Raw genomic sequence first — 24,519 nt, 5'->3', positions numbered from 1 at the left:
AGCCAAATGTTGTGAGCACATGCATTTAAAACATGTGTGTAACCTCTTTATTTGGTCAATTTCTCTGACCAAATAAAGCAATATGAGAATGATATGTTATTTTTATGTTGTTTTACTTATGAGAAGAAAATGTTATTGTCTTTTCAAAGCAGAATGTAATTGGGTACACTAAATGGTCAAAAGGACACCCCCTTCAATTAATTCCTATGGTTTTGAAATTAAATGTTTAACAAGCACATGAATGTTGGTTTTCAGGTTTTTGAAGGCAATATTGAAGGCACTGTTATCTCAATGAACCCTCTCAGTATTATTTTTAAAGTCATGAAACTTGGCTTGCTCAATATAGATTGAATAAACTGATTTTACATTTATGCATTTGGCAGACGCTTTTATCCAAAGCGACTTAACAAAGCCCTTATTACAGGGACAGTCCCCCCGGAGCAACCTGGAGTTAAGTGCCTTGCTCAAGGACACAATTGTGGTGGCTGTGGGGATTGAACCAGCTACCTTCTGATTACCAGATTACCAGTTATGTGCTTTAGACCACTACACCACCACCACTCCATTTGTCTCACATATTTCACTGGAAATTATCTGATGCACTTAAAGGTCTGTTGCATGGGGATATTATTTCAAAATTGTTTGCCAGTCATTTTATCAGCTGAAATGAGTTTATCAGCTCATCCATTTATTTTCTGTCCTGTCCGATGGTTCTTCTGGAACAACTTGAGGATGTCTTTATTGGTTGCTATGCTATCCTTGATAGTTTATGCTGTAGCCATGGGCACTAAATGAATCTAAATGTTGTTTCACAGTGTGTCCATGTCTTTTGGTATTCTTTAAGTTTTGGGATTGTGATCCCAGAAATTCCAAGGTTCCACTTTAGGTGTAGTGTATGTATTCTGTATGTGTGTTGATCATGTATCCTCTATGTTCGTTTTACATTTAAAATGACTGCATGTATTTACATCTAGTTACTCTGTTGTACTTATCATTGGAGCTACACACTTCTATGTTTACATATTAATTTTTGCAATCAGATGTATAAACATTTCTAAACCTGTTACTGTGACATGCAAATGCTGTTACATCGCATCTCTGTAAGCATGCAATGCGATAAAACAACATAGTTGAATTTTTTTATCACACTAGTGAGTTGTTAACATTGCAAGCGCGTGACGATCTTTAGCTGCCTTGCATATCTTTGTGCTCCCTCATAGTTATAATGTAGCACATTTGACAAGAAAGCATCAGTTTGGTGACGAGATCCCATGCTAAATTATGTGACTGCTCCACTGCTTTCATTCAAAATATCATGGTCTCTCCCTGTGCTATAGCCTGCCAATCGGCTCATCTCACTTGTGCATCTGTCTGTTTGAAAAGCCTCCTCACCAGCTAGAAGGCAAAAGTGCAGGATAGGTGGATGGGATATATTTAGTAGTAAGTATGGCTGTCTAGGGCTGGGTGGTATGTAAAAAAATATATAATCACCTTAAAAAATATTGCAATATCCGATTTTAGCATCAACTCCCCTTGCTGAGGGTAGGTAAATATTTTTGCTTTATTGATTTTGCTTTAAAAATTAAATGCATTTATTGAGACATGAAAAACATTTTAATCTAAATTAAAATGGCACTTTAAATGAAAAAAGCCATTAAAATTACGAAGTGATCAAACAATCTTGTATAACACCTCACCAAATCCAAACATTTACCATCTTCAATGCCCATTTGCCATCACGCAAGTATCTGTCAATGACAACAAGTAGAAAATTATTAATAGCTTACAAATTTAAGAACTAAAGACCATTATCAATTAAAAGGTCATAGTATATAAGCCTAATACATTCCCTTGTGTTCCCAAAATAATGCTACCAAATGGGTGTTCTTATTAAATTTGTGTTTGTATTGCATTTTGGTAATACTGTAATGCTGCCTAAAATGAAACTGAACTCAATTTTAGGTTCAAGGAGAACGTGTCTTGTATTATTTTATGATTGAATCACTCTCATTGTTCTTTCTTTAATACAAATATATATATATATATATAATTACTGAACTTGCAGCACCTGAGAGATATATATATATATTACTGAACTTGCAGCACCTGAGATGATTTGAGATCATTTGTAGCATTCTCATAGATGACACTATTCTTGCATACAGTTTTCAGATAAATGAAATGGAGAAAAAAAGAGTGAACACTTTCCATGCGCATGTTCCATAAGACAGACTCGTGCTGCACGCCTCTGAACAAAGAGCATATCAGACAAGGGCATTGGCGCTTTTTTGTGTGTGTGTGTTCTTAAATATATAATAGCCTAAAGTGTGTTTCTTCAAGCCGTATGTCTTTTTGTGTCTAACATCATGTGTCACTCCGAGACGTTTTACAGGTCACCTGCCTCTTGAGGGTAGATGAGCAAAATTACCCACCCATTGAGAGGGGGAAAACTCTCAAAAGCACAATGACTCTGAACATTATAATTAGTAGTGGGGTTTGGGGAATGCAGCCTGTTTGCATACAAACACATCTGGATGAGAAACTTGCGAAATGGATTCCGACTCCTAAAATTTGGTGGGTGGTGAGTGCTAGTTTCACACCTTGGGCTGCTGTTTAAAATATTTGGCAACTTCCCAGATCCATGGTTTTGCCTTTTCCCGATATTGTCGATGAGTGTCGCAAATCGGCATATTTGTAAGATATTGTTGATATCCGATTACATCGTCCTATCGCCCAGCCCTAGGGCTGTCACGATTATGACATTTTGCTGACGTTTAATTGTCAAGGAAATAATAGCAATTATGATGATTAATTGTCATATTTCTTTAGGTGCATTTTTACTTTAACGTCAAATATATGATTTCCTTTTAAGGCTTTTAAAACATATAAATGTATGTATATATGTATGTATATGTGTGTATATATATATGTGTGTATATATATGTGTGTATATATGTGTATATATGTATGTATATATGTGTATGTATGTATATATGTGTGTATGTATGTATATATGTGTGTATGTATGTATATATGTGTATGTATATATATATATATATATATATATATATAAACATTTTGGTCAATTTTACTCTGTTGTTTTTTAAATATATTTTATATTTTTAAATAAAAATGTAAATATAATTTTTATATAATGCAATAGTAACTTATTTCTATCTTAATTTCTTCACTTTCACATGTTTTTTTGTAATGCTCTTTGATTAAACCCATGGGTCCTTTTTTCGAATGAAGTAAAACCTCAAGCTCAATTGCGCTTCCTAGTGCTTGACACATGCGCACAACACTACATGGCGTTATAGGAAGTGTAATCAAGCTGGAAATCACTATGGTGCTTAGACACTGCAATGGCAAGATGTACAGTGAAAAAGGAATTACATTTTGATCTGTTATCACCTAAAAGTGATTGGATCGCTTCAGAAGACATGGATTAAACCACTGGAGTTGTATGGATTAGTTTTATGATTCCTTTGTGATATTTGGACCTTCAGATTTATGGACAGCATTCACTTGCATTGTATGGAACTACAGAGCTGAAATATTCTTCTAAAAATCTTCATTTGTGTTCTGCAGAAGAAATTGATACACATCTGGGATGGCATGAGGGTGAATAAATTATGAAAGAATGGTCATTTTTGGGCAAACTATCCCTTTAACACTCTGTGTATCCACCTTTTTACTTTACCACGATTCACTTGTTTTCAATTTCCTCTCTCCAGTTACTCGCATCTGTGTATATTCTTATTGGGTAATGTAATGTTTAAAGTATTACATTTGTAAGATTTGTCAAAAACATGCACCGATACTTACCAGAGATGAGATGAGATGACCATTTTAATTGTCAGTTGCTGGGTTGCTATCCAAAGTTTTTAGCATTTAAGTGCATTTCTAAAATTTGACTTGAAAACACATATTGTTGCGCATTTCCATCCACTATGTAATGCACATTATAATAAGGGAGCCGCATCGGTATTATGGAGCAGCTGAATAATCTCTCCCTGCTTTGAGGACAGTTTTATTTGCAAGATTGGAGCAAGTATCTAATTTTATTAAATGCATCCATGAGACACCGCAGTATAAGTGTAATATTGGATATAATGTGGGCTGAAATAGCTGTGATGCTCACACCACCACCAGTCTCCACGTACCTGGGAGCGCCCACTCTCAAAACTGTTCTGGCAGATTGTGAGGACCCACTTTATTGACCAGCTGTGGTTTAAACACTTTTGAATGACAAGCACTATGTTCAAAGAATTGTCTGCCAAAGTCAGACCTTTCAGTGGGCTAGTCACATCAAGCTTTCGCACTCTCATAACACATGCACAAATGGTCAAAACACGTCATCGTTTTGTGAATAAACTGTTTCCATCACCTTAATGTGCATTTTAACTAATGCTAAATTCGAGAAAATCCACCTCCTAGCGCAATATATTTTAATACGACAATACAAAGAGACAATAATACATTTACAGAACATTAACATAATATAGATGTGCCTCTCTGCAGCTATACATTTTGTCTGCTTTGAGATCTTTTTCTTCTAGAAGTCTCAACTTAAGCAGCAGTATTTGTTGCTAAGATCCACCATGCTTGATGATTAATGCTGACACATCCCTTTGTGCTACTGAAGAAATGTAGATACAGACTGCTCTGTGACTCATTTGCTATCTTGAATGAAAAACTGTATCTTAAGAGGTGTCGGTGAAAGGGCATGAGACAGAACATCATGACATTTGTTTCCTTGGAAAGTATAGAATGAATTCATTTCTGTTCTTTCCTTACAGGAAATGTTAGAAAGCCTTTGTTGGAAATTGTGTGTACTGATATGGAAGAGCATTGTTTGACTTAGTATTACCACATAAAAGCTCTGTTTAACATCCATCTGCAATAATGTTCATATGGTACATATAAAAATTCTAAAGCAGTGGGCTTAAACTAGAATTACCCTGTGCCCCCGAGCGAGGTGGTATACTCTATGGGGTGCCAGTAGAACAGTTGAAACAAATACAAGTGTTTTTATTACAACTATTAACTATTTGAAGTAATTGATGCAGTTATTCTGTGAGCGCAGGGGTGGACTGGCCATAGGCAGAACTGGGACTTTTCTGAGATAAGCTGAAATGGGTCAACACGTTTTGCAGAACAGGCCGCGACTAGCTGAAGAGTGCCTCAAAATTGTGCCGTGATGTGGCCCCCTTCGGCATGATATGCAGAAATGGGCAGCGACAACACTCCCCCTCCCCCGCTCAACAACTTTTTGGCCAGTTTCTATGTAAAATCCAGTCCAGATTTATAGTATATATACATATTAGGTATACTGTATATTAGGCAATCCTTTGAAAAAAAAACGGGGGGGGAAACTATGGTATAATGTTAAGGGTCCATCCAAAATGCAGATATTGATTTTGTGGGCTTGATTTTGTTAAACTAACATTTTAGAGGGCATATGAAAATATGTGGCTGGCTCTTAGTTTGAAGGGGGGGGACTTCTAGTCCAAGTTGATTGTGCAAGTAATCTTGTCTTGGTAGATGAAGAAAAAATCGGTCTGTGTGATTAAAAAAACAAAAAAAACAATACATTGATGGAGGATGTCATTATGACGGATCACCCTACCTCTCAGGGCGGTTCAATAGAATAATCAAGCCCTAATCTTACAATAGAATTTAAGTATCAGATTTAGTAGTGGAGTGTAATAGAAGGAAGTTATTTCCCTTGCCTGTATGTGTATGCAGCTGTGAACAGTGAACCAGGACTTGATTTGTGGAATGCTGGAATAAAGCAGTTTACCCCAATGAATCTACTTGGCCCAGGAGGGTTACTAAATTCTTAATCTAGCCCAAATGCATGCAATTTCTCAAAGGTGACCGATATGGGATATTGTAAATGCTATTGTAATGAGCTTGAAATTAAGTGATTTGACGATCAAATGAATGGCTTTTGCATTGCTGCTTGTGCATAAATTGTAGCACCCGACAGTTGAGAAATGGGCTAATATCAACCAATAGAGACACAAATATTTTAATCTCCACTTTAGAAGGAGTGCATGTGTCCTTGTTGACTGAGTCAGTTAATTAGTCATTACCCTGGAGGTTTATAATAGATAATTACAGTTATTATCATTTATTTTTATAGCAGAATTAGCATGACTTCTGGGGGGATGTCATATGGGATCAGTAGATAGTGTGCTTGCCATGTATTTTGGAAAGAGAATACATGTGGCCACATGTTGGAAAGCTATATGCAGCTTAAGACTAAAGATATAAAGAATTTTTGATATCGGTTATGAATCACCTTTATAATTGTGAATAATGTTATGACCAGAAGATGGAACCATATTACACATTGTCCTGCAGGATTTTGTTTTTGCAGCATGGACCACGAGTTGGACGTTACCTGCAGTTCAATGTGTGAGCGAGTTATCCAAACTGATTTAGTGAGGAAGTGAGTTTGCCATATATTTTGAAAAGAGTATATATGTTACCACATGCTGGAAAGTTACGTGCGTTATCTGAACTGATTTAGTGAGTTGTCTGAACTGATTTAGTGAGTTGTCTGACTGATTCAGCCCATGATTCAGGCAGATGATTCCTTTGCAGTTTAGACTGATTTGCCAATCAGTTTGAGTCATTAAAAACAGCTGCATCAATCTAGCGATTTGTTCGCAAATTGAACGCCACCTTTAGCTGTATGCTTGTTTTTGCATGCAATCTTCAAGGACAAAACATTAGAACGTCAGTATTCATTGTCAATTAATTATTTCGCAGGCCCATTCTTTTTCGCTCATTAAACTGACACCTCTAAAACTCTATTTTTAATTTCATTACATTACGATACAGTTTTTGCTATAGCTATGCAGATTCAGGGCTCTATTTTAGCGAGCACGCTACATCTTATCCAATTTTAGTGTGCACGCTTATACTAAGCACTACTCCAAAGTGTCAGCACAAAGCACAAGTGGGCTTGGTTGGGAGTGTTAGTGCTATCTGTGGGTGTATGCACGCAATCTGTTGGTGTAATTTGCTGTTTTCCTGAGAAATAGGTAATTTCGCTAAGACCCTTTAATACCACCTCTGTTTTCAGCGCAAAGCCCAAACTCTGTTCCTACATATGCAGTTTGGAGATTCCATTAGAAGCTGGTGATAAAGTTAATTTCCAAACTCTGAAAATATAGTGGAACATCAATTTCTGTCCCTGACAATCAGAGTTGTATATGTAAAATAAAAATGTAATGAGATTTGAACTATCTATAAGTCATGGTTTATTTTTCAATTATTATTATGTTTATATTTCAAAATTGTATTCATGATCTTATTGGTATTTCCCCCTGTTGTTATTGTGATTTTTATGTCACTGCTAAAGGTGACATAAAAGTTGGAGAGGGTAAAATTTTGAATTTGGAATGATATTTATTTTTTTTGACCATTTTGTTATTTTGATTAGGCTATATATATACATATATATATATTTTTTTTTAGAAGTGTAATTTGAAATCAGAAAGTTGCTTGAAGTCCAGTGTGAAGTTTCCACTGTCAGTGATGATTTGGGGTGCCATGTCATCTTCTGGTGTTGGTCCACTGTGTTTTCTCAAGTCGAGAGTCAATGCAGTGGTCAACCAGGAGATTTTAGAGCTCTTCATGCTTCCATCTGCTGACAAGCTCTATATATACGCTTCATCGTCCGCCCCCCCCTTACTGAAAATGTTCTACATTTTTCCCACACTTACTGTGGCTCTTCTCACTGCACATTCGAGGACAGAAACTGATTGCATGGAGCAAATTTTCATTACATGCAATGCATGTCTTATGCATAATAAACACGTGAGTGGATCTAATGCATGGAGAATGGAGACTTCACCCACAGACTGGTGAGTCAGGTGTGGAAAGATACAGGCAAGCTGCTGTATCTCTTTGCATTGCCCAAAATGGTTCACTGACATTAAAGGTGGTGAGGAAAAGTTAAGCTGGTGTTTTTAATTCATTCCAATGAGAATCAACCTTGTGAACGTGGCGCTGTGCTCCTATTGGAATGAATTGAAAACGCCTGCTCTGCTTTGCTCACCATGCGCCAGTGGAAAAAATAGTTTCGATTTTAAACTTTAGCAAATTAGACGTCATATATATATACCTGTAAAAATGTGTCTGCAAAAAAAAAAAATATAATTTATGTACGTATTGAAAGGGGCATCAGTAAATCAAATCCAATACACTTTTTGTCAAATTCTGTAAATATCTCCTCAGTCTGCTAGCTGTCCAATCCTTGGGTGGGCTGGAAAAAAAAATCTAGTATTTGTACACAGCCCTTGCTCTGTAAATGGGACAAAAACAAAATTTAACAGCCCGATCCACACAACACTACTCCAGCCAATCAGCAACAGGGTTGTTCTTGCATGTGCACAGGATGGGGGGTGGGGGCAGAGTGAGAGGGAAATTCTTTAGAAGATTGATGGCAAATCTGGCTGATGTGAACTTTCTAAACTCCAAGGAGAACACATGGCTGAGAAACAGACCAAGAGAAAAAGGTCAGACGAATATAAACAAAAAAAAAGGATTATGATAAATCGAGGGCTAGGAGCCATCGGCGAGGCTTTTCAGTGGTGGAGAGATCTCCGAGAGGTAAAAGGAATGAATAAGCGTGCATGAACTTGGGGGCGGAGCTTCCAAAGGAGCACTGATGGGAGGGTTGTGTTTGTTTTGGCAGTTGAATTCGAATATCAACAGTGTTTCTCAGGAATTACTGAGTGCACCTTTTTAAATAAAATAAATTATGATTAACCAATTTCTTGCAAGTTCTTTGAGACAAAGTATAAATTAAATATACTAATGATCATATTAATGACCTTTTAAGTGTACCACATACCATGATTAATTACAGAAAACTGTGATTTAATTAGATAAATTAGTTAGTTGTAACATTCCAGTCAGGGTTATTTTAGTTTTTAATTAAATATTTGTTTTCATTTAAATTATTATGATTATGTCCTGATTATTGTATTTTTATTGAATAGAAAGTTAAGCACCTTTCACAAATGTCGTTTGAGCTAGGGCCTTGTGAAGTGGTTTATCTTCTGGTTGTATCCTTAATACGTCTCCCACAGACAGCAGTGTCTGTATCTTCTATTACCTCTGTGAGTCAGTCCTGGATGAAATTCCACTCAGCACCTGTTGAGAGACAAGAAATGGGGTGCAGGTGGCGGTAAGAAACTCTATTATAATGGAGAAAAACAGCATTACTGCAGGGAGGGGGCGGAAATGGAAAAGAGCAGTAAACATGTGCCATCACCTTGTTAGTATTAGTGCCTAGGTACACATGGCAGCCTTGACAAACACATGCTAATTTGTGATTTCTTTAGTCATCTGCTTTACCATTGATATGTTCAATGATAGACTCCATATACTGACTGTTGACAGACCATAGATTTTAGTGCTTTTTTTTTTTCTTTTTTTTCTTCAAATTGTGCAGCCCTGTGATCAAAATTATGTTTTCAAATGACAGAATAATCATGATTAAAATTTAGCAAAATAATCATGATTATAATTTTCACCATTATCGTGCAACTCTAATATATTATATATTAAATAAAGATTGTAAAATAAGAGTAAATAATCACTCAGAGTCTCCAATTTAAACCTCAGTTTATCTTCATCACATGGACACGTCAGTCCACTAACATAATGTTTTTTTTTTTTTTTTTACATGAGTAGAAATGAATAATGAAAGTGGGCTTACTGTCCCAGCAGAGATTCTTGTTTACTTGTGTAAGAGTGTTTGCTCTCAGGTACTTGTGCTGACACCCACACCAATATATCTCTAAGCAGGCTGCCTCTCTGAATACCAGAAGAGCAAAGTTACCTCAGCACTGAGGAGCAACAGAAAAATAATCTTTATTCTGCCCATATTAAATTTAAAGGCTTTGAACGTGGCTCATTTAAAAGTTACAGTCTTGCAATTCAACTTTCAAAATGTTAATGGCATATTTGAGCTTGTTCTCTTCAACAAAGCTGCGTATGCCAATAAATATGTTATTGATGTTTGCAGAGGGCAAACGGCTTGATTTCAACAGTGTTTCTGATTTAATTTAATTAATAGAGCTGTCCTTGGGCGACCTGGAATGGTGGAAAAATAATTACTCTGTATTGATAATTTACCCCTTAATTATTATTTTTTCTCATTTCATTTGTTACAGTATGAATTTAAAGTGAAGAACATCAAAAAGAAGAAAGTCAACATCATTGTGTCTGTCGATGGGGTGAAGATAGCACTGCGGAAAAAGAAAAAGGTGAACTTTTATTCAATTCATATTGGTTAAATGAGTTTTGTTTAATGACTTGATATTCAATGTAATACTTTAAAACTGCTCAAAAGAGGTGGTCAGTACCTTTGTGTATTGCTTTGCTCCCCACACATTGTTCAAGCTATAATAAACCACCCAAATCCTGTGGTGACAGTATGAGAATCATCATCAATTGTATCATCATCATCATGGTCCTCTTAAGAAAATCGCAATCAATAGCAATCTGATAAACCGAATTACCTCAAAACAGGTCAATTTACAAAGAAGTTCCATTCAAGTGCAGTTATCTTTAGGGTTCTTAATCAAACTAATTTGTTCTACTTATCTCGTTAAGACAAGTGGAAAATTAATACTATGCCATGGATAAAACAGTAGTACTTGACAATAGCAAAAACATGCTATTAATTTAAATCACTAATCCATTACAGATAAGTAACAAATGATTTTGCCATAGAAAGTCTGTCTGGAAGAAAGTCTGAAATGTACCAGGGACTCTTTATCAGTATTTTTGGCAGTGGTGAAAACTAGAGAAAGTCTTTTCAATGATCTACAGTATAATTAGCTATTATAAATGATGATGCTTTGCCATAAATTGTGGCCTATTAGCTCAATTAGACTTACTACCAGTGCTGACAGGAAATATCAGTAAAACAACTCCATTTAGATCAGATGGGCATAACAGAAAGCCATAAAATGTTGGTTTATTAGTCTGAAGTATTAAGGAATTGAATTAATATACACTGGCAGAAAAAGTTTGGAATAATGTACAGACTCTGCTCTTATGGAAAGAAATTGGTACTTTTATTCACCAAAGTGGCATTTAACTGATCACAATGTATAGTCAGGACATTAATAACGTGAAAGATTGCTATTACAATTTGAAAGAAATGTTCAGAACTTCTTAAACTACTTCAAAAGAGTTCTCATAAAAAAATCCTCTACGTGCAGCAATGACAGCTTTGCAGATCGTTGGCATTCTAGCTGTCAGTTTGTCCAGATACTCAGGTGACATTTCACCCCATGCTTCATGTAGCACTTGCCATATATGTGGCTGTCTTCTTGGACACTTCTCACACACCTTACTGTCTAGCTGATCCCTCAAAATCTCTATGGGGTTAAAATCCATAACACTATTTTCCAATTATATGTTGTCCAATGTCTGTTTCTTTTGTCCGGTCTAACCTTTTCTTTTTGTATTTCTGTTTCAAAAGTGTCTTTTTCTTTGCAATTCTTCCCAAAAGACCTGCACCCCTGAGTCTTCTCTTTACGAAGAAAAATTTTTATGTAGGCGATTGTCTTAAGTCAGTTACAGATGAAGACACAGCAATCACTCTTTGCACTGACTTGAGGAATATGTTGGCAGAAGGTGGATTTCGACTAACGAAATGGTCGAGTAACAGTCGAAGGTTGCTCAACTCCATTCCTGAAGAGGAAAAGGCCCAGGGTTTTCAGGATTTGGACTTGGATGAGGATAACTTGCCAATGGAGAGAGCATTGGGAATCCATTGGTGTGCGAAACGGATCAGTTCAAGTTCAAAATCAACCTCAAAGTTCAACCACACACTAGGAGAGGCCTACTTTCCCTTGTCTGTTCCATTTTTGATCCGTTGGGTTTTCTTGCTCCAGTGATACTGCCTGCCAAAAGAATCTTGCAAGACTTATGCCGGCAGAAGTATAGCTGGGATGAAGAACTGCCTGATAATGTCATTAAGAGCTGGAAAAAGTGGATGTCTGGATTGCAACAGCTTGAGACCTTTGGAGTTGACAGATGTGTTAAGTCAAAGCAGTTTGGTGCGCCATTCATTGCACAGTTAAATCATTTTGCTGATGCTAGTGAAGACGCATACGGAACAACCAGCTACCTACTGCTACGCACTGCAAGCGGTGAAGCTCAATCCACTCTGATTATGGCAAAGGCAAGGGTTGCGCCTTTAAAGTCTCCAACCATACCAAGAATGGAATTGACTGCAGCAACAGTTGCCGTCAAGATGGACAAGCTTCTGAAGAAAGAGCTTGAACTGGAACTTAACGAATCAGTTTTTTGGACAGACAGCACGGCTGTGCTGAAGTACTTGAACAGTGAAGGCACAAGATTCAAGACTTTCGTTGCCAATAGGATCACAACAATCCTGGAGCACTCTCAGACTTCACAGTGGAGATACATTAATACCAATCTGAATCCTGCTGATCATGTCTCGAGAGGACAGACTGTTGAAGCGTTCTTGAACAACCAAAGCTGGCTTTCAGGACCAAGTTTTCTGCTCTGTGCACAAGACCAGTGGCCCAAAAATCCAGATCCTGGAATGCTGGACATTGATGACTTGGAGGTTAAAAAGGTAGTTCAAATGCATGTTATTCAGACGCAAGAGCCCAAAAATGCTACGGAACAGTTGATGAACTACTACTCATCCTGGACAAAACTAAAACGCGCGGTGGCGTGGTTTCTGAAGTTTAAAGATTTGCTGAAGGAACTGACAGTAAAAAGAAAGGAACTTATCTCACATGGAGAAAACCGAATTAATCAATTGAAGAAAGTTTTCAAAGGAACACACCTAACCTGTGAAGGTTTGACTGAAGCAGAAAGAGAAATTGTGAAATACTGTCAAAAACAATGTTTCAAAGAAGACTTGACTATGCTAAAGGCACATCAAAGGGTAAAGAAAAGTAGTTCGCTTTACAAGCTGAACCCTGTACTTCAAAACGGAGTCATCAGAGTTGGTGGAAGGATGAGCCGCGCAGCAATGCCAGAGGATTCCAAGCAGCAAGCCATCTTGTCAAAAGATTCACACATCACAATGCTTGTGCTAAAACACATTCACGATGTTACAGCTCATGCCGGGAGAAATCATATGTTGGCACAACTACGTCAAAGATTCTGGGTCCCCGGAGCAAGCGGCTATTAGAAAGTTATTGTCCAGATGCATCAGCTGTAAGAAACTACACGGAACGGCTGGTAAGCAACTCATGGCTGATCTACCAAGATGCAGGGTCCTGCCTGACAGTCCTCCATTCACAAGAGTCGGCGTTGACTACTTTGGTCCATTTCTGGTGAAAAGAGGAAGAGCGCAAGTAAAGAGATATGGTGTCATCTTTACATGTCTTGCCATACGAGCTGTGCATCTAGAAGTCGCATCTTCACTTGACACTGATGCATGTCTTAATGCAATTAGAAGATTTCTTGCAAGAAGAGGACAAGTCAAAGAGATGTATTCTGATAATGGAACCAACTTTAGGTCGGCTGACAGGGAGTTGAAAATATCAATAAAAGAATGGAACACCAGCAAGATAGCAAAGAATTTGCAAGAGAAGGGAGTCCAGTGGCACTTTAATCCGCCAGCAGGTTCTCACCATGGAGGAAGCTGGGAGCGGCTGATTAGTTCGGTAAGGAAAATTCTGAACGTCACAGTGAAGGAACAACTTTTGGATGAAGAAGGTCTCCATACCTTGCTGTGTGAAGCTGAGGCCATCATAAACAGCAGGCCAATCACTCAGGCATCTTCAGATCTTAATGATTTAGAGGCCTTAACGCCCAACCACCTGTTGTTACTCAAGGTCAAGCCTGAGTTACCCCCAGGAGTGTTTAGTAAGGATGACCAGTATGCTAACCGCAGATGGAGGCAAGTTCAGTACCTCGTGGATGTCTTCTGGAAACGCTGGTGTAAAGAATATCTTATGCAGCTCCAAGAACGTCAACGATGGTTCACACCTGGAAGAAACTTCAGTGTTGGTGATGTAGTGCTGATTGTGGATGATACATACGCCCAGAAATTCATGGCCGCTTGGAAGAATTGTGGAGATTTTTCCTGACAAGAAAGGTTTCAGTTAGTCAGGTGAAAGTCAAGACTAAGAGCAACGAGCTTTTTCAGCCCTATAACAAAGCTTTGTCTTCTTCAAGGATCTGAGGACAATGTATAAGCTGTTCCAAAGGAAAGACCCTATTTCGGATAGGGCAAAGACCAAGAATATTTCTTTAGATAGTTTATTAGTTAGCATATAGGCTCCTTTAATTTAGGTTTTGAGTAATTGTTTCAAGGACATTGATAACAATTAGGGGCGGTAATGTAGGAGCCTAAATGCAGTTAATTGATAAATAATTTAATTTATGCGTTATTCAGTAATTTGCATGATTCATTTTATGTGGAGAAAATATTTACAGTTCGATGCAGTTAATATTTACAGTAATGCAAGGAGTTAATTGTGTTATTCTCTAAAATGTGTGTGGATAATTTAGAGTGTATTTATATTACTTTGGTTGTATTTTAGGAATACTCTCACGAGAGTTAGTGACGAGAGTTAGTGAGGAGATTTAGTGAAATTATCTGTGTGAACAGTCAGGCAAGCAGAGAGTGGAGCCACACAGTTTTTTGACCTTTACATTACTTTACCTTTCTCTACTTTTGTGTTGTTAATAATCATTTTTATTTTTCGTAATATTACTGTGCTGCTATTTTTGTGAATAACTAAGTAAACTGATATATTTTTTACGAGTTGTCCTGTGGATTTATTCAAGTGGATGTGGACGAAGGGAGTGGATAAAGCGTCAAGCTAAGGCTTCATTCAGTGGAAACCTACAACTGTTGTACATGAAACTGGTGTTGAGCAGGTAGAATTCAATGAAGCTGTCAGCTGAGGATGTGTCAGGCATCTATTTCTCGAACTAGAGACTCTGATATACTTATCCTCTTGTTTAGTTGTACATCCTTTGTCTTTGAAGACTGTAGTGTACACCCATGTATGAAATCTAAATTGTTTTGGCAATTCCAAGAATTGTATAGCCTTCATTCCTCAAAACATTGATTGATTGAGTTTTTATAGAAAGCTGTTTCTTTTTTGCCATTTTTGACCTAATATTGACCTTAAGACCTGCCAGTCTACTGCATACTGTGGCAACTCAAAAACAAACACAAAGACAATGTTAAGCTTAATTTAATGAACCAAATAGCTTTCAACTGTGTTAGATATAATGGTAAGTGATTTTATAGTACCAAATTAGCAATTTAGCATGATTACTCAAGGATAGGTTGTTGAAGTGTAATAAACATTTGTCCACAAGCCTTTTGAGAACTGGATCTTGTAGCCTATAGTTTTTGCTACAAAATGATGTGAAAACCATCCTGATCACTCACTCATTCATACAAAAAAAATATAGTAAGTGAACTTTTGTAAGACACTTTTAGTGTTAGAAAGGTCATATGCAAGGAGACGTGAACTATCATGAATATTGATTGTAATTCACAAGTAAGCAGACAAAAGACCCCTCCCCTGGGCCTATCAATGAGGAATGTGACAAAGAGAATGAATGTGAGGAGACTTAATTATCAAAATTAATTAAGTTTAAAGAAGTAATCTGACTGTACATTTTCTTTACATATAGACTTTACTTAATTTTAGACCTACACTACCTTTAAAAGAAGTCTCTTCTGCTCACCAAGACTGCATTTATTTGATCCAAAATACAGTGATATTTTGAGCTATTTTTACAATTTAAAAAAGATTTCTATTTGAATATATTGTAAAATGCAATTTGTGATCAAAGCTGAATTTTCAGCAACATTACTGCAGTCTTCAGTGTCACATGATCCTTCAGAAATCATAATAATATGCTAATTTTCTAATATGGGCATATTTAAAGTGCATTTTACTTATTTAACCTGAACAGATATTTGCAAGCACAAGCTTCATTGATGATAATGAGGCAGCATAAACACTAGTTAAAATATAATCTAAACATTCATATTATTTTTATATTATATTACATATCATAGTTATATCATATAGCATACAATTTAAATACCTGCTTTAGCCGAAACAGCATTTAAATGTAACAAACTTGCTTATTAGGACATATTTCAATACTCTGAATTCTGGCTGGCAAGTCTGGAAACAGTCCCACTAGTAAAATATGTACATGTTTATATAATATAGTATGTCAACTAGAGGTCGACCAATTAATTTTTTACATAATCGGCATCGGCCAATATCCACGCATATCAAGCCGATTATTAGGTAAGCGCATCTGTGGGCAGCCTAGTGTTGTTGTGGAACACTTGTTTGACGCACGCTGCCCCTAGAGTCATTTTCCAGTAGAGTGAGTAGACCTCCTCCAGTGTTTAAGGAAGGAGCTAAGTTCCTTGGAGAAAACAGTAAGGGTTAAATTTGTATAACTTCTTTAGATTTAATTAAAAACTTTTGATATGTTACTGCCAACTTCAAGAAAAAACGCGATAGTTGACATGACGTTCAGCTACTTTGGATATTGATAGCGTAGTTGAAGTTGCATTATCACAGCAGAAGGGTTGCTATCATATCACAATAAGCAAGCAAGAATTTAGCAATTACAGACAGTGAATCTGAGACTTATATTTGTTCTGTTTGTGTGTCTTATATTTGAGAGGGTTGTCACTCAATGCAGAGAAATAAGTAATAAAAATATACCAACGCAGTATAGGCTATTGAAGGACTGGCTTTGGTAAGCTCGGACGTTATCGGTTCTGCTGTCGGTACTGGAGAAATTAAGAAAATACATTCTTTATTGCTATAAAGAGAAAGTTATTTTATCTCGCCAGCCATTTCTATGTATAATAATATGAAACCATTTGTCTGTGATGCAATTTTGCTATTCGCAGTGAGAGAGAGAGAGAGAGCGAGAGAGAACTCGCTCACGCGGTGCCACAGCGAGCACAAAACGAGCCCAGCTTAATGAATGACAGAACTAAACATTCAGACATAGCCTGGTTTAGATCTGTGATTATTAGTCTGATTTTATTTTAGATTTCGCCTTCCAAAGATTATAAAAAGAATATTTATACATAAGCCGCATTCTGTCTAGCACAACTTCCTTCCCTTCACAGCGGTGCACTGACATTTCTCCCTAAAACTCAAACTTAACGTCAGAATCAGCACGATCGGTGATTGTTGTAAAATGCAGTCTAGCTACTGTTGCTAAATTGCGGGACGCGTTTAATAATAAAAAGAGCGCAAGAGATACCGTTTCCAAGGCGGCGCGCGCTCCGAAACACACCGCAAAGAGACAAGCAAACTATAGGCTACTTTAGGTTTCATGTGCGCGTCTAAACGATCAAATATACACAAAAATATGTCAAAACGACGGGCTTGGAGATTCACTTAAACACAGTTTATGCCTTAAATGGACGTAGTTATGGAAATAGTTGGGGAGAACATATGCTGCATCAGGAGCCTATTAGATCTGCACTCGGTCTTAAAGGGGAAGCTGTCTAATGAACATGTTGACGATTGAGCCATTACTGCGAATCAAACAACAAAAGGCAAAGAGAAAATCACGTACAGCTCTTGAATGAATAACTTTTGCATTAATAAACATTAATCTATCTATGATAAACTATGCAGTGTTATTTTACAATTGATTACTTTATTAGATTTCTTTTTAGACCACACCTGAACAGTAATGTTAGTAGACCTTCCTGAAATTAAATCACTGTGCCTATATAACATTTATCTTTGTGTAATATATATATATATATATATATATATATATATATATATATATATATATATATATATATATATATATATATATATATATATATATTATATATTATATATATAACAAAAAGAACCGTTAAGAATACTGTTAAAGTACCGGATCGATAAACAGTATCGGTAAGATTGTAATACCATTAAAACCTTAACGATACCCATCCCTAGTTATGCCTGTGCTTCTCTTGGATGCTCTGAATATTGGATTACGTGTCTGGATTGCCCCTTAATTAAAGTTGCATTTGGATCTCAACCTTCGTGTTTCGGAGCAGTTCGTTTATTTAATATATTTGTGATACATTATTTATACAATATGTTTTTACATTATACATTTTTAATTTTAAGTGTACAAGTGCAGATTGGTCAAGTGTTCAATAAATGTATTTGTTGAGAAATGTTCTCTATCTTAAGTAATTATTTGTGTTACATTTTATCTTTCAAATTAAAGGTTCAAATAAGAGGTTAAAAACAAGCACATATCGGCCAAAATAAATCAGCAGCATTAATCGGCCATCAGCCGATCCGGATTTCAAAAGATCGGCATCGGCCTGAAAAAAAAAACAATATCGGTCGACCTCTAATGTCAACTAATTAAAACTAAATGAACCTAAATGTATCCTTGGCTGGATCAAGTCTCTCTTCAAAATACAAGTCCTGCTCTTCTTCTGAGGAAAATTGTAAATCTTCGTCACTATCCAGGAGTTTTCTAACTTGTGTATTGTGATGTTTTTCAAACGTGCAGATAAGTGAATGATCTATATGTTTTCAAGGCACAGTCGGGGGTGTTTACCATTTGCATTGATTGTCTCAGCACATTAGCGTATGAATAGCACGCTCTGCAGGTGGGTGGGATCACATTAGAGATAATTCGCTGACCAGTAAAAACTGTACATCGCTTTGTTTCATAGAGATTACATTGCAGGAGAATATTTGTTTTAAATTTGAATGGTTTTATTTAAAAGTAGACATTTTAAGCTTTCCATACCATCCATTGTTCTGTTCTATTTGCAAAAGGAATGTTTGGAAATCTAAAATTAATATTTCCTTTGACACACTAATGCAGAAGAAATAAAAACAATCTGAAGACAATTGTTTTTGTGACACATTTCAATGTGCTTAAGACTTGCACAGTACTGTAAATTTACAATATGTAATATAATATTGGCCAGTAGTCGGTGCAGCATTAACAGGTTGCTTATTGAATAAGCCTCTATTTTTTAAAGTAACAACTGCAGGCCATAATTTAGATTGGGATGATGGTAGCAATCTGGTTTAAGCTTCAGGCAGCTAGCTTAAAAAATAGCATGATCATACCCCCAGCTTTTTAAGATCAGACCTGAGCAAGCAATTGGAGGGTTACAGAGATCACAGTCCTGCTCTTCTGTGTTCACCCTTTGGGAAGATACTTTGCCTTAAGCTGTTTTTTGGGATGGTTTTGTCCTTAGGCCAGTTCACTTAAAGTTTATTGTCAGTGGGTAGAGTCAGTGCAATTTCTGCATCATGCTTTGCCTCATGCTATTTTTTGGTTTAACATGGAGAAATGATGCCTCTGCCTAGGATATATTTTCAAACATTAAAGCTTGACATGTGGTAAACTGAAATTATCTCTCTCATTTCCTGCAGAAAAAAGAATGGACCTGGGACGAAAGCAAGATGATGGTGATGCAAGACCCAATTTACAGGTGCAGAGCTTCTTACAATGTCTCTTACTATAACTGCATCCATTCTTGGGTAATGTGTCTCTCAGTCCAGAGAAGGAATGATTTATGTAGTGAATCAACTCAGAATGGAAATCTTTCAACTTTAAAGGTGAAAAAATTATTGTCATTGCCCCAAAACTGTGCATCTAAATGCAGTACATCACCATCAAAATCACAATGTGATTGTGTTATTCACAAGCCTGCTTGACTGGAGTCCCTTATTCTCTATTGAGCTCAAATTTTGGTACAGCTCTGCATAATGGGACTTGTTGTGGCTGGCACTCAAATTACACTCATGCTTAACCACTATTAATGTGATGTGCTTTAAATAATTATGAAGGAAGACAAGCTAAAACCAAATTGACAAGCATTTTCAAATTAACATTCTGTATGCCAATCCTTCATTGGTTCATATGATTATGGAAAGGCTTGTGTAACCAGAAGACCAGAAAAATGTAATAATTGAGATCTCAATAAATGGTGGGATTTAATTGGGCTCCATTTCATTAAAGTAATTAGGCAGTGGGAGGCACAAATAGCACTGGGATAAGTTCTCTTTTTTGATTATGCAAATTAAGACACAGTGTTCTACAGATTAGAAAGATCAATGCACACTGCAATATCTACTTATTGTAATGTAGTATTTTGCACATTTCATATTTGTTTTTCTTCGGCTTATTGGTGTGTTTTCTGAACGGCTAGTCGATTTATCGGTCTTAAGGAGGTTTTTGGGTTTACCTGACACCCAATCGGATGTGGGACTTTGGGGTTGTTTACATAAGATTAATTCAAAAACAGCCAAATGAAGCACATTGCAGTGGAACATAAAAATTCATGTTTTTAAGGCTGCTTCCATGCTAATATGTTTTAGTTTTAAATATTGAGTTTTAAATTGTGAAATATTCCTTAAATACAACCTTATATTAATGTACTTTGAAGTTTGACAAGGAGAATTAACTTTGTGCAGGGGATCAGTATTTGTTGTTTGCCCACTATGTCTTTCAGAGCCTGGATAATGAGAGGTTGTGGTTGGAGTTCAAATCTCTGGATTAGTCAAAAGAAAGGAGTGGTCTGAAGTAGTGGGAGCAGACATCACTGTGACTGCAGACAAGGTCATTGCCTTGCAGTCATTTCATTTTACACACAGGCACATGTACACACATGCACTAGCTGTATTCACTATGCTTTGTTGAGAGTGATGCAGGACCCAATTTACCAGTAGCTGACAGATCTAATGAAAAATGAGAGGGCTACAGCACTATGTCATCAGTATTAATCTCCGCTTGCACTTAAGCTCTGATGCCAAGTGTCAGATTGATCCAGAGTTGGCAAGGAACAACTGTATTGTTGCAAGACTCTGTGGTGCAAAGTGATAAGATGACAGTCACCATGTTACAGAGTCAGGATGGCTGTGCACAGACATGGATGGCTGAGATTCAAGCTTTCGTTTGGATCCACAATACCGCAGCTCATCTGGAATATAAGTGTTTTATCTAGGATTCAGTTGATCCTGGTGTCTCAAGGGCATTCAGAATGAAATCCAGTCAGATTGCTGTCTCTGTAAGGGGGACACCCGTACATAGTTTTCAAACAACCAGTTTGCACTTTTTTTCATGAGGTTGTAATACTTTACAACCACAATGTTATACCACAGTATGAGTAATTGTATGTCATGGTGAAAATATAACACTATAGTTATTATTCCTAAAAAATGTAAAGGAATAAAATGGTTTATACATTGAACATGTAATTAATTTACATAATCCAGTGAATTAAAGCACTTTTTTACAATACACATCGTTTCAAAGCAGCTTTACCAAAGATTATGCTGTAATGACAATAATGTCTTAAATCCTCGTTGAGCAGTTTCATTGAAAAAGGCCATTGAAAATCATGCCTTAATAATTATTTGTCTTTAGGCACCCAGTGAGCAAGCCAAAGGTGGTAAGGAACCCAAAACTCCATTAGATGTTATTTGGAGGAAAAAAAAAAAAAAGTGAAACCTTGAAATGAAAAATTCTCTACAAATAAAAGGTTGTACACTATCTCACTCATAACAAATTAATAACCGGGGTATCAGTGCAAAAACAGTTTCACATTTTTATACCTCGAGTTATGAAACCAAGCACTCAAAGCATAATGCTAATATTTAAAAACATGAAAACAAATCCACATTTTGATTTGAATGTGTGAAAATTCAACGTTATTGTAAAATAGCCGATATACACATAGGGCTGGGCGATAAAACGATATCGATATTTATCACGATAAAGAAAATCCACGATATCGACGATAAGCTTTTGAGGAATTTTCTATATTTACGTCGTGTCGTTAACACACAAGCAGTTCGGCTTTCATAGGAATGAATTGAAAACGCTCTCAGCTTCGCTCACAACAAGCCAGTGGTAAAGTATGGTCAGACTGGATGAACTTGCTAATGCTAACTGCCTTGCTAGTGATTAGGCTACGTCGGACACCGGATTGATTCCATCCACACCGCAAGACATCATGACAACGGTTGTGCCGTCTCATCGTCTCTAGTGAAGAGCGCTTCAGAACAAAAGTGATGTGGACAACAGCTCTGATCTTTCTGCGCTGTAATCTTGAATATTGTTTTCTAGCACCAAACATGTATAATTTCTATCCTGTCCCGCTCCGCATGCATTGCCTCTTTTCCCTGCATGTGTGTAGACATGAAGCGCCGCATGAGTTAACGTGGTTTCAAAGCACCTTTTAGACCATAATGTTTTTCCCTTCTAATGTATCTTTATTAATCAGCATGTTAAGAGCCTTTAATAATAAACAAATTGATTTTTGTTGTAATTTTGTGAAAATTAATTAGATATGTGGAATGGAAAAGGAAAGGCTAAAATTACTAGTTGGTAGACTAGTCTCTCACTTTAATGAAAATATACAAATGTTTTTTACATTTACATTTTTTTTTTTTTCAAAATGTTCTCTCTGGACACCCCTGAACCCACATTCAGCATCATTCCACAGTCACAAGGGCTTCTATGCCCCCATACTTGGGAATCTGAATTTAAAAAAATATAAAAAATAAATCATTTTAATGTAAACATATTCCAACAAATACTGGACTGCTGTCACTATGCTTCAAAACAAACATATTATCTTTTAACATTAATTTTTATTTGATAAACTATAAAATATTTAAATATTTTGGTAAAAGATCCCGCAGACCCCACTTCTTTGGCCGTCTCTGGACGCCCTGTGCAGTTTTGTTGAGACTATTTTGATTATTTAGAATTTATTTTTTCTTCTTTTCTTCCATCAACTTTGAAAAAAAGTGCAATGTGTACATATATCGTGATAAATATCGAAAAAGTTTATCATGATAACAATTTTGGCCATATCGCCCAGCCCTATATACACACCTGGGACAGCACAGCAATTTAATTCTATATGATATAAATACTATATTATGTGGCATATTGCTTGTAAATTGTGACTCAACTAAACTCCTCGTCTTGACTTTTTTTGGAACTCGTCCTGCTCTGTATTTTAGCATTATTCTATGTTTTTACATTGTTCACATGTAAATAACTTTAAATAGTCCTGCCCACTGATACCCGTGCAAATATATCTATATCAACGGTATACAAACTCTCTTCTGGTTGACACATTTCTACAATTGCTCCTAGTATACAATCATACCATCCAACCCAAATTCTAGTGATAAATCTCAAAACATAATTCACATACTTGTAGAATTGTGTACCCACTTTTCCACATTCTGTCTTAAATCCTGATCAATCTGATAGTTTACATAAAATTTAAAATTCTGTCATAATTTACTCGCCCTCATTCTCACCACTTTTCTAATGAAACTGAATGGTGACTGTGGCTAACATTCTGCCTAACATCTCCTTTTGTGTTCCACGGAAGAAAGAAAAACAAACAGGGTTGTAACACCATAAATGTGAGTGACTGATGTCAGAATTTTAATATTTTGGATGAACTATCCCTTTACCTTTTTATTTCAAAAGACAAGGAAATCACAGGGCCCAGATGGCAAATCACATGTTGCTTCAAATGCTCAATCATCATTCTTTTCCCAATGAAACCCAAAATCACAGAACTTAATGACTACAGACCTGTCACCCTGACATCTGTGGTCATGAAATTATTTGAGTACTGTACTATTACTTAGCAGCTTAGCACATGTTAAGATTTGGCTTACCTCACTGTAACGTCAGTTTCAAAATCATACCATTGCTCTCGCATTTATATATAGTTTTGTGATCAGAACCGAAAGTACATTTTTGAAATTGGAAGGTCTGCCAAACGAACAGATGTAAAAAAAAATAAAAATTGTATGTAATATGTTGGTTCCTCAACACTTCATCTTTCCTGGATCACCATGTTGGGATTGATCCAAAGCGTTAGCTGACATTTGCATCAGCACTGCTGCAAAAGCCCAACAATACTGCATCTCCCAGGCAACATGTGAGCCCAGCGTCCCCATTAGAATATGAAAAGCTTTCTCGATTGACCTTGCTCAAGGATATTTGCACATTTGTTTGTGTGTGTTGAGGACACACAAACCATTAGTGGCGTTTTATGAATACAGTCACATTAGTGCTAGAGGATCCACCACAACCAGCCTAGAATACATGAGTCATGATTAAAACTAACTCTCTCTTGATGAATACATCACATGTTGGCAACATCACACTGGGCTAGTTGACCAGAATTGGTAGGCGTGCTGCATACTGTTGAACTTCCTGTTTGCTTGCCAAATGCATCTTTAGCTGCAGATTGTCAGTATTGTCCCTTATTGTATAAAAATATGGAGATGGTTGGCAGTCGGTTGGTCACAATACCCAAAATTTAGGTAGTTGATATAAATACCACTGTAATTTTCAAAACCTATGTCGATACCACAGGAAAAAAAGGTAATATATTAAATATACTAAATATATATATATATATATATAAGTAATAAATCTATTTACATTTATTTCATTTTT

The 24,519-nt window shown here is 36.5% G+C and overlaps 1 protein-coding gene across 3 annotated transcripts in view; it reads left to right on the top strand.

Moving 5' to 3' along the window:
• Window positions 1-24,519, top strand: part of LOC127654394 (carboxyl-terminal PDZ ligand of neuronal nitric oxide synthase protein-like) — a 182,896-nt gene that overhangs the window by 35,755 nt on the left and 122,622 nt on the right. For all 3 annotated transcript variants that reach the window (XM_052141548.1, XM_052141547.1, XM_052141549.1), the window contains 2 exons: window positions 10,203-10,295; window positions 19,452-19,510. In XM_052141548.1, the coding sequence (XP_051997508.1) occupies window positions 10,203-10,295; window positions 19,452-19,510 (152 nt within the window). The remainder of the gene's footprint in view (window positions 1-10,202; window positions 10,296-19,451; window positions 19,511-24,519) is intronic.

Source organism: Xyrauchen texanus, chromosome 13, assembly GCF_025860055.1.
Source record: "Xyrauchen texanus isolate HMW12.3.18 chromosome 13, RBS_HiC_50CHRs, whole genome shotgun sequence".
NCBI lineage: Eukaryota > Metazoa > Chordata > Actinopteri > Cypriniformes > Catostomidae > Xyrauchen > Xyrauchen texanus.
Note: the sequence above shows the minus strand (reverse complement) of the source record. Positions and strands in the feature narration are given on the sequence as shown.